This window comes from Carlito syrichta, unplaced genomic scaffold, assembly GCF_000164805.1.
Source record: "Carlito syrichta isolate Samal-C Ts95f unplaced genomic scaffold, Tarsius_syrichta-2.0.1 Scaffold307245, whole genome shotgun sequence".
Classification (NCBI taxonomy): domain Eukaryota; kingdom Metazoa; phylum Chordata; class Mammalia; order Primates; family Tarsiidae; genus Carlito; species Carlito syrichta.
The window spans coordinates 41,994-53,948 of record NW_007251341.1 but is presented as its reverse complement, the minus strand read 5'-3'; the positions used below and the strand labels follow the sequence as shown (position 1 = coordinate 53,948).

General features: G+C 38.5%; 1 protein-coding gene across 1 annotated transcript in view; it reads right to left on the bottom strand.

The window, feature by feature from the left end:
• Nucleotides 1-465: 465 nt before the first annotated feature.
• Nucleotides 466-11,955, bottom strand: part of SEC23IP (SEC23 interacting protein) — a 48,886-nt gene continuing 37,396 nt past the window's right edge. Inside the window, exons 16-19 of the mRNA XM_008064255.2 lie at nt 10,912-11,097; nt 10,077-10,239; nt 9,473-9,574; nt 466-1,558 (exon numbers count right to left, since the gene is read on the bottom strand). Coding sequence (XP_008062446.1) covers nt 9,493-9,574; nt 10,077-10,239; nt 10,912-11,097 — 431 coding nt within the window. The 3' untranslated portion in view covers nt 466-1,558; nt 9,473-9,492. The remainder of the gene's footprint in view (nt 1,559-9,472; nt 9,575-10,076; nt 10,240-10,911; nt 11,098-11,955) is intronic.

The following is an 11,955-nucleotide window of genomic DNA, read 5'->3' as shown; positions in this document are numbered from 1 at the left end:
TTCTTCTATAAACATTGGTCCTTCTCCACTGCCCATTACTCAGAAGACACAGGCTGAATGACACAAACAAAACCAGTTGTAAGTTGAAAAATCAAACTGGATTTTATTAAAATATATATAAATAACTTTCAATTTTATTTCATCAGTATCGGTCATTTAAGTGAAAAGTAAAAAGTAGCAGTCCTGGTATAGAGAAATGAAGGTTGAAAAGGAATCATGGAAACCATATTCCATCCCAGTCTGGGATGGAATTTAGTGTCCTGTCCTCAGCTATAGATGCTGTGGTTGAAACACATCTTGTCTGGGGGGGTCAATTACAGCTCTAAAATTTTGCCTTTCTAATTCTAGTATTAGGAGCAAATGCTGAGGTTATGTATTAACTAGATAGCAGGTACTCATAATGAAAAGGGAATACACAGTATACTCGTAGGAATACTTTTAAGAAAGACAAGAGAAATACAGAAGTTTGCTGCTTTAAAAAATGCATTAATGTTACTGCTTTATTCACACTAGTGAGAATATATACACAAAAAATGTGTATCGTATATCACTTTCAAAAAATTCCATGTTCCATGAGAACTATGTAAACAATGTAAAATGTTTCTACTACATAACAAAAGAAGAAAATCAGCATTCCCATGTACTATTAGGAAAATATTTAGATAATTTGAATTTATAGTAAAACAAAGTGAAATACTACAGAGTAGTCATTTCATGAAGTATCCTTACAGCTCAGAAGCAATACATTTCATATTTTCAATCACTTTGGTATAAGTGAAATTAATACAAAGAAAAAAAAAGAAGAAAAAGAAAAAACTCTACTTTGGTTTTCACATTAACTGGAACTTCAGCAACAAGGCAACTGCACGGCTACCTTGGATGACAAAATAGAAAACCTCTCATTTGCTCTCCTCTCCCGCTGGACACACTGGGAGAGCTCTTCATCAGACTTCTGTAAAATAAGGTGCATTTCGCTGCCTTCCACAACAAGGTTCTCAGCAAGAGGAAAGGCTTTATGGACCCACAGATTCAGCTTGCATCTTGGTTACTTCCTCTTAACAAATACAAATGACCCTGCATTAAGGCAGCTGAGAAGTACAATTCATATTCAAAGTAGAACATAAATTTCTTAGAAATCAGACTAGTTTCTCAAGAAGTTCATACTTGAATAAAAAGAATATAATGCATTAATAAAAAGAAAAATGCAGTTTAATAGCCCACTAACAATAGTTTTTTAAGAAATAGAAATAACCATTTACATGCTATATTTCTTCACTGTATCACACATAACTTTGACTACTATGACTAAACTGATCTGAGGAATTTTTCATTACCTCATTTTTATAATTATATTTTCTCAACTATACTGTCCAAATGTGGTAAATTTTTTTCACTGTCTTTTTGTTCTGTGTGTTGCTTTTTATTGAATCCCTAAATCCGAGAATTGTAGCTGCGCAGTTGTCGATGAATCGCTTTTCTGTCACCCATCACAGGAGCAAACTGGAATCCTCTAAGGATTTTCTCGGCAACGTAAGTTATACAGGGGCTACAAGAAAGTCTTAAAAAGAAAAAAGAATCCTCAGTGAACTTTACAAATTCATAGTCACAATATAATAATGCATTATTGTCCCTTCTGAAGTAAACATACAGTCAAGTGCTCAATGTTAGTAAACAAACACTGGAAGCTGCCTCCAAAGATGTCCCCAGATAGGCCTTGGAAAGGAACAAAGTGCGCACAGGAAACACTCAGTAAGATTAACTAGCATGATAATCTTCATAATAAAGAGAGTTTAGAAAGTAAAAGATGCTCGGTGGCTCAGCCTGTAATCTCGCGCCTTTGGGAGGCTGAGGTGAGTGAACTGATTGAACCTGCGGGTTTGAGAACCGCCTGGGCAACTTGGCGATACCTCATCTCTATAATAAATAAAAAAATTAGCCGGGCGTGGTAGCACGCTCCTAGTTCCAGCTACTTGGAAGGCTGAGGCGGAAGGATCACCGGAGCCCAGCGGGTCGAGGCTGCGGTGGCTGGGAGCGGCCACTACACTCCAGTCTGGGCGACAGAGTGAGACTCCAATTCAAAAAAAAAAAAAAAAAGAAAGAAAGTAAAAGATGCTACTAAAAGTTACTTATCTGTCAGGTTAACTTGAAGCTTTTTAAAGAACAATAATTAAACGAACTAAAAGGATATATACATAAAACTATTCAACAAACTGATCTATGCTTCACTGGACCACATATAGGATTGCTACTATTTTAAATGAATTATTTTATGGTATTAGTATAATATTAGGAACTTAAATTCTTGCCTAAATTTTAGTCAAGTAAAAGAAGAAATAAGACAATTACAGTAAACAAATCATATGAGAAATAAAAGGTTCTTATGGAGTTTTTCATATTAGATGATAGGAAATCCTAGAATTACTATTGTTTTGGTTTTGTTTGTTTTGTTTTGTGAGGGAAGAAGAGTGTCAGGGGAACTTAAATCATTTCAAACTTCATTTGGGGTAATAGCCAAGACTATGACTAAGAACTTGTACTGGCAGATATTAAAAGTACAAAGCTACAATTATTTTTTTTTAAAAAAACAACAAAGTTACAATTATTGAAACACCATATTTCTCTAAATCTAATACACCATAAATTTTAAGATACATCATTGAGGTGAGTGGATTGCCTGAGCCCGCGGGTTTGAGACCCGCCTGGGCAGCGAGACCTCATCTCTACAATAAATCAAAAAATCAGCCGGGCGTGGTAGCGCGTGCCTGTAATTCCGGCTACTCGGAAGGCTGAGGCGGAAGGATCGCCGGACCCCAGTAGGTGAGGCTGCGGTGGCCGGGAGCGGCCACTGCACTCCAGTCTGGGCGACCGAGTGAGACTCCAACTAAAAAAAAAAAACAAAAAAAACAGATACATCATTGTTTTACGTACCATGAAAAAAAATGTCTGGAAAGGGAGTCTCAAAGGAGACAGAGACCGTCACAAAAAGTGCAGACACTAATGGCTACAGCCTCAATGAGGAGTAAAAGAAAACAATCCTCCATGCAGAAGAGACACAAAGAAGCCTACTCACCTCTTCCTTGACAACAGGAAGAGGGGGGAAAAAAATTCCTTGATATTTGAACTGGTATGCCCCACACTCAAATTCTGAAGTCTGAATTCACACTACCAGCATAGTCCAAGAAACTCTCAAGCAGAAAAATTAGCAGACCCAGGTTGGTAGCAGCCCGCAATCCCAGTGACTGGTAAAAGAAACTGCATGTCCGCTTCAAAAAAACTCAAATTCTATTCAGGCAACAGTTGATTTTAAGTCGCATCCCAAATTTTAAGATACCAAAATGTAGAAAATATGACGTGAAATCAATGAAATATGATAGATTAATAAATCAACAGAAGAGAAACACTAGAAAACAAATAGGGGGCATATGACAAAAATATCAAGCAATAGTAAAATATTTGGTATATGATAAAAATATCAAACCGATGACAAAAGGGTACATTATTCGATATGTGGCACAGCAGAAATGATTAACTATGTAAGAAAAAAGTTAACTCTCTATATATCAAATTCCTCTAAACTATAAAGCCAAATAAAAAACATGTAAGACCTAAAGAAAATAAATGTAAATATCTAAAAAATAATTCATCTTAAAAGACTTGCCTACATACTTTTGGTCGGGCACTGTGGCTCACGCCTGTAATCCCAGCACTTTGGGAGGCGGAAGCAAGAGCATTGTCTGAGTTCAGGGATTTGAGACCAGCCTGAGCAACTTGGGGGGACCTTGTCTCTACAATAAATCAGAAAATTAGCTGGGTGTGGTGGCACATGCCATGGTTCCAGTTACATGGAAGGCTGAGGCAGAAGGATCACCTGAGCCCAGCAGGTTGAGGTTGTGGTGGCTGTGAGCATTCCCAAAAAAAAAAAAAAAAAAAAAAAAAAGAGCCTTGCCTACATACTTCTTAAAACATGGTCCCCCCAATCCCCCTCTAAAAAAAAAATTCAAAGCATAAACAAAAATAAAAGGCTAATATCAAACTGGGAAAAATTATCTACAATGACAAAAAACTAATATCCTTAAATAGCATAATTATAAATCAGTAGAAATAAATGTACCCTAACCCACACCTCCAGAAAAATGCACAAAAGTCAAAAATAGGCAAGTGACAAAAGAAGAAATATAATCAGCCAGTTAAAACAACACCCAAAGTGCTTAATTTCACTAGCAACAGAAATGTAAATAAAAATGATGACATAACAATTTCTAGCTACCTAACTGGTAAAATGTTTTTAAATGTTAATACCAGTGTTGGCAAGGGTGCAAGAATACTAGATGGTAGATATGAAAATTGAGCAACCTTTCTGGAATGCAATTTAGCAAAAGGTAGGGATCAAAAGGCCTTTCAAAATGTGCGATATTCTTACATCTAAAATGCTGCTTCTAAGACTTTATTCCAAACAGTCAGAGATGGGCGAAACGTATAAAAAACTATATATCAAATTTATTTACAATGGTGAAAATTTGAAAAATCACCTAATATACAACAAGAGAATAAATTATCTTAATAAATACCAGCTATAAAACAGAATACATGCAACTATTAAAATATCATGTATCACTGAAGTACTGTTTATGCTAATAAGATTAGAATAACCTAAATGACCAACCATCAGTAAGGGATTGTTAAAACCTATTACAGTGCAGTAGTCAATAAAACACATTAAAAAGAATGAGGCTGCTCTCATATTCTTATAGTCTTCTCTCAACCTGAAATAATCTTCCCCTTAGATATCCACCTGGCTCACCTGCTCAAATGACACTAGCGGGGTGTCCCCTGTCATCTTATATACAATAGCAGCTTGCTCCCATCCCAAGTACACTCCTCACCTCCCTATCTCGTTGCTCTGTGTTTACCATCTGGCACACTTCAATTGTTAATGTGCTGTCTGTCTTCCCTCAGAAGAAGTAAGATCCTTGAAGGCAGAGACTCTGTTTGGTCCACTGCCTAAAATAGTACCTGGTACTTAAGTAAGGTACTCAACAAATGCTGGATGGATGGATGGATATGAACAATCTTAAAGATACAAAAGTAAAAACAGTGTGTTAATATGGCTATCATTTGTCTTTTAAAAAGAAAATAAATTGCACGTATATGTGTATTTGTTAACAAATGTCTGAAGGATACACAAAACTTGACACTGGTTGCCTCTGGGCAGGGAAACTGGGGAAGAGGTACAGGAGGGCGATCCTTCACTTCTGCCTTTTTTTTTTTTTTTTTTTGAGTTGGAGTCTCACTGTCGCCCAGACTGGAGTGCAGTAGCCACCCCCGGCCACCGCAACCTCGACCTGTCGGGCTCCAGCGATCCTTCGGCCTCAGCCTTCCGAGTAGCCGGAATTAAAGGCGCGTGCTACCACGCCTGGCTGATTTTTGCTTTATTGTAGAGATGAGGTCTCGCCAAGTTGCCCAGGCGGGTTTCGAACCCGCGGGCTCAGGCAATCCATTCACCTCAGCCTCCCAAAAGCGCGGGATTACAGGCTGAGCCACCGAGCCCAGCTTACTTCTGCCATTTTTAAAAGCTGAACCAAGTGTATGTATAACCCATTCAAAAAACAAGCAAAAATTGTAAATACACACCCCCTCACACGTCATACGCTGATGTAGGAAAATTATACAATATATTATCAAATGGGGAAAAAAAGACTACACAGTAGCAAACAATATAAAACATACAGGCTTAGAAAAAAGCTTAGAGCTTCTAACATTTTTGATTGGCATGATTACAGGCAGTCACCTATATGGTGATGATATAGACAGTCATCTATACGGTGATGATACAGGCAATCACCTATATAGGTAATCACTGCTGCCTCTTGTTCTTTTCTGAATTTTGGGGGGTTTCTATATGAGGCCCTCTTACTTATAACTGTTTTTTTAAATTGCTTTTAAGGACACAGAACATTTGTTTCACAATGTAAGAGCAGCCACAGCATCCTATCACACAGCAATGGCCTGCACAGCTTCAGCAATCCCCACTCAAACACTCCATTCTCCGAGTAAAGCCTCCCATCCTTATCTTGGCATCACTGATTAGGGTTCTCCCACTCCTGTAACTATCCAACCTCATCGTACTGCTGCCTCTTGCTTTTTTCACTATCAATCGCTTTCCTTAACTCTCTTGTCTTTCTTTTCCTGTCTCACTTACCTGGCAAAACCCTCGTAAACCCAAATATCTGCTTACCCTGAACTCACCCAATTATCAGAACACAACTGAAAAAAGTAAGGCCTGCACTCTTTAGAGAGAACCCTTCCCCTTTCCATCACCGACTCTACCACCCATCCTCTAGAACAATGAAGGACACGTCCCTGCTCCTCCCTTAAGGCAAAGCTCTCCTCCACCTTTCCCTGGCCCTTGTCCCAGGGTAACTTCTCACAAGTTTCCTCCAATTATCCCTTTTCACCCTTGTATTATCAAGTTCTCCCTCCACAGTGGACCATTCTCACTGGCAAACAAAAACAACTTAAAACCACAAAAGGCCTCCCTCTGCCTTATTTCTGTTGCTCTTTAGAGAAAGACCTTTCCTCTGATACCCTGCCACTTTTCAACCACTCTGGCCCTTGCCATAACATGAAAGCAGCTTTGGTCAGGGTCACAAATGATGTCTTCCATCTTCCTGAATCCAGTGGCCAATTCTTGGTGCTCCTTTTAGTTTACTTTTCAGCAGCATCTGACATGGCTAAACACTGTCCTTTAAGCAATCTTCCCTCAGCTTCCCTGAGATCACAAGTCCCTGGATTTTCTTTCATTTCATTGGCTCCTCCTCCAAACACCTCTTTTCTTCTCCACCTGCACACTCCTTCTAAGTGATCTCCAGACTGGGGCTTCAAATGGCAAGATATGCTGATGATTCTAAGGTTATCTCTAAGCATTAGATCAACATCATCAACTACTGACTTAATAAAACAAGACAACCAATTCCCCCTCCATCAGACCCCCCATAAAAACTGATGCCTCCACAATCCTTCCCATTCACCCAGTTGCCCACATCAAAATCCTGAGTCATACTTCACTCTTCTTTCTCTCACAACTCTATCTCCAAAATAGATCTGCATTCAGCCACTTCTCACATCCCTACCACTACAGCCCTAGTTAAAGTTACCACCAGCTTCTTAACTGCTTTCCTGGTCTCCATTCTTGCCCCTCTATCAGCCTGGACCCCAAGCACCTTTCTAAGATAGAAGCCAAATGCTGTCACTCCTCTTCTTAAAAGCCTCGAATGTCTTCACCACACTTAGGGCCTCACACTCAGACCCACCTATCTCTGACTGATCTCGCTCCATTCTCCCCTTCATTTATTCCTTTTCAGCTATCCTGGCCAATTTTCTGTCCCTCAAACATGACATGTCTGTTCCCATCTCAACACCTTTGCAGCTGCTTTTACTTCTTGAAGTATTGTTCTTTTCCCATACCCTTTTATGTCTACTTCCTTTTCACCATTCAAATTTCAATTCGGATGTCATCAACTCAGCAAAGTCTTTCCTAGAAGTAACTCCCAGTCATTCTCTGTCATATCTTCCTATTTTCTCTTCTCCACAGAACCTACAAAAATTTGAAATTTACTTATGTATTAGACTACAGGTTTACTGTTGATCTCCTCCCAGAAGAAGGTAAATTCCTTGAAGGTAACAATGCAATCTTGTTTACCAGTTAACCAGCATGAAAACTGGTACCTGGCACACTGTAGATAAATAAACATTTGGTGACCAATTGAATGACTGTTTTATCATTGAAAATCTGGATTGTGATAACTTTTCACATTATATTCATGTTATTTTATAACATGAATATAATATCAGAAATGGTGAGAACTGATCAAATGATAGAGTATGACTATAAAGTGGTTGTTTTGGGTTTTGTTTTTGTTTTTGAGTAGGAGTCTCACTCTGTCGCCCAGGCTGGAGAGCAGTAGCATGCTTGCAGCCACCACAGACTCCACCCGCTGGGCCCAGACAATCCTTCTGCCTCAGCCTTCCAAGTAGCTGGAACTACAGGCATGCACCACCACGCCCGGCTAGTTTTTTTATTTATTGTAGAGATGAGGTCTTGCCAAGTTGCCCAGGCTTGTCTTGAACTCCTAGTCTCAGGTAACACTCTCGCCTCTGCGAGAGTGCTAGGATTACAGATGTGAGCTACCACGTCCAGCTATGAAATGCTTTTTTAGACCTTTCATCTGCTCTGCTGACTAAGACTTCCTAATATACAGCATAAAAAACACTGAAAACAATATAAATGTTCATTAACAGGAAACTAGCTAAATAAGATGGGAAACAGTCATACAATGGATTTTACACAATCATTAAAGAGAATGAAAAAGACCTGCACACACTAATATGGAAAGCTGTGAAAGCTGTCTGACTGACTAGAAACATCAAGTTGCAAAAAAATATATTGAATGAGATCCCTTTGTTTTAAAATGCATGCAGATTTGCTTGGATATGCAAAGAAAATTTATCTAAGAAAACCCTAAAAATAGTGGTTACCTCTCTAAAGTGGAAACGTGGAAGCTGAAGAAATTTTTTACATATTATTTACTACTACAAAACCAAAAAGTGCTATGAACTACTTTTACTTCAGTAATTTAGAGCTCAGCATTTCATATTTCACTCTTTCAAAGGCTTTAGAATTTCTAACTTAAAAAAAACACACACACACATTACCTACTTTTTAAAGTGATACACAATCTAGTGAAGAAAAGTAGGTATCTAGTATCTTAGGAGGACAGTTAGGAATACAGAGTATAGCAGACTTGCAGGATGGCTCACCCATTAAAGAATAAATCTCTTTTCTAATCTTTTTCTGAAAAGACTGAAAACACTTAAAACTTCACTTTTACAATCTTTCAGACTGACATGAGACACAGAACACCGGACACAGGCCTCGTCAATAAGTATTAGTGAATTTCTGGACAAGCTTCTGCTTTCCTAATTAAAAGGGATAGCTATGATGATACCACCCTTCCCACTTTATTCATGCCATGAGTGCAGATATGATGGCTGGAACTATGGAAGCATCTTATAACTCTGAGACAGCAAAAGCTGACATTCATGTAGAAAGACGTAAGAAGCCTGGGATGTGGTAGCATCACTCTACAGAGGAGCCCTTCCTGTTACAGAAGAAAATTAAACTTCTATTTGTTTAAGGTGTTATGAATTGAGTTCTGTGACCAAAAAAATTCTTGTTATTATGGGTAACCCATTTGCATAAGAAATTAAAAATAAAAGAATTCAAATTCTATGCAAATTTAGAAAGAAGACTAGAAGCGAGAAATACAAACCAATTCCCTTCCTTAATGTCTGTATTCTGACCAACCACCACCAAAAAAAAGAGCAAAGAGAAAATCAGTCAACATCAATTCCATACAACAGACTTCAGAATGCAAATATTCAGAATGTATACATACAATAAGGATAAACTCACACAGTAAAACTGAAGTCTGATCAGTGCTGGGGCTGTTCTGGATTAATGTTCATTGTTCGGTAAATTTCTTTAAGTAGTAACAGGGCAGTATCTTCAGATTCCCTACCAAAAAATAAGCACATTTACTTAAGAAACAATTAGTAGCTATTAATCTCTATGAACAGAGGTGGAAAATGCAGCTTTTGTTCTATTCAGTTCCGTCTACAAAGGGGAAATGGTGGCAGTGTAATCTCAGTGTCATCTCAAAGCAGTCCTTAAAAACCGAATGGATACCAATCAGCTCCAAAATAGTCATGCTGCAATTCTCCAGGTGACAGGGATATGGAAAAGAATGGCTTTTCAAAGTCCCTGCCATTCCCATTGCAGAAGGCATTCCTACAAAAAGCAGTGTGCAAGTACCAAGGGTCTTTGGTCAAAGGCAGGTGACATACTGCCACCTTGTGGATAACTAAAGGGGAAAAATAATAATTTGAATAGATAGGAGTTCAAACGAATACTCCATGATGCATGATTTATCAGTAGAAAAAAACTCACTAAAACTAAAATTGCTGCATGTGCCAGCACCTAAAGCCCACCTGAATGTCATCAAATTAAGAATACTTACCAATAGCATAAGTGACTCTGAAGAGCGAAAAGATACTCATTAAAACTCTCTATCGGTTTTTCTTGAAGAACGTAGTCAATTCGGCGGCCTCCATTTAACATTCCAACCTTTCCTAAGTAGTCCTCATCCTTGGAAAAATCTGGACTTTCAACAATCTTTTCTGCTAGAATTTAAATCATTTCAATATCAAAGTCAATCACTTAATCATTATCCTTTGACTTTAGCTGACTTTCTGGGCTCAATGAGAATATTGCTTGACACACATAGCAACCTGGGAAGCTACTGGGCTCACTCCCCATTCCTCCATAGAGCCAGGGGAAGAGGGTTTGGCTACCCGAGAGAGAGGAGAAAAAGCCAACGAGCTGACAGAAGTTGTGAAGATAAGGGGTGAGAGACCATTGTAGAAAGAAAGGAAATAGAATTAGAATCTGAAAAAGTAAAAAACATCATGGCACAATGACCTGACATTGCATGAGAAGTCTGTAATGACACAAACAACAGTACCAGGAAGATAACTTCTCAGAGTGAGTCTTTAAAACGCTTAAATACAAATTTAATTCTCTAATGTTCCACTCTGGCCTTAAGAATCTCAATAAAATTTTTTAATTGCAGAGGAAAAAGTTCAGTAACTATCTGGTAAAAAACCTAGTAAAAAAAAAAAGACATGGGTTTTAAAGTAATCCAATTGTACAGTTTATCACAGCAGATTTTCCTTTATAGAAAGAACTTCTACAATTTAACAAAAAAGACTAGAAAAGAAAACATCACTCTAATTTATAAGTATTATGTTCACAAATACATCTGTATTGGAAAAAGGCTCAAATGTCAGATTTACCTTCAACTACTTGCTTTTCTTCTTCTTCTTTGATTTGATTGGCTACCTTTTCCAATTCTTCTTGTAACTGAGTTGAAGAGGTATGAGCACGGGCAAACTCATTTAATGTCTGCCAAGCACTTTTCAGAGAGCTAATAAAACCCTGCTTCAAATCAGATCCCATACGAGAGAGACTTTCTTTCAACTCTAAAAAGATTAAGATGACATAACCAAATTAATTAATACTAGGTAAAATTCTGCATCACAAAAATTAAAAGTTGACATTCTTCTCAGGACAGGATAAGACCACTTCTTCCCCTCTTAAAAAATATCAAATATATGAAGTGCCTCAGACAAAAACCTTCTACATGTAAAGTGTCATTTTTTTTAAACAACTAAACTTGATCCAAACAAAACCTCTAAGTTTCTTATCTCCAAATAAAATTAAGTTGTCAATCTGGTATGTTTAATTAGTTTAATTTTTTTTTTTGAGTCAGAGTCTCAAACTGCTGCCCAGGCTGGAGAGCAGTGGCACAAGTGCCACTGTAGCCTTGACCTGCTGGGCTCAGGTGATCCTTCCATCTCAGTTTCCCGAGTAGCTGGAACCACAGATGTGCACCACCATGCCTCGCTAATTTTTTGATTTATTGTAGAAACGAGGTCTCACCATGTTGCCCAAGCTAGTCTCAAACTCCTGGGCTCAGGCACACCTCTCACCTCCCAAAGTGCTGGGATTACAGACATGAGCCACTGCACCAAGCCTAATTCTTTTTTTATTTTTTGAGTAGGAGTTTCACTCTATAGTCCAGGATGGAGTGCAGTGGCACACTCACAGTCACTGCAGCCTCAAATTGCTAGGCTCAGGTGATCCTTCCACCTCAGTTTCCCAAGTAGCTGGAACCACAGATGCGCACCACCATGCCACGATAATTTTTTGATTTATTGTAGATATGAGGTCTCATCAAGTTGCCCAGGCTGGTCTCAAACCCCTGAACCCAAGCAATCCTCTCACCTCCCAAAGTGCTGGGATTACAGGCATGAACCAACATGCCCAGCTGCCTAATT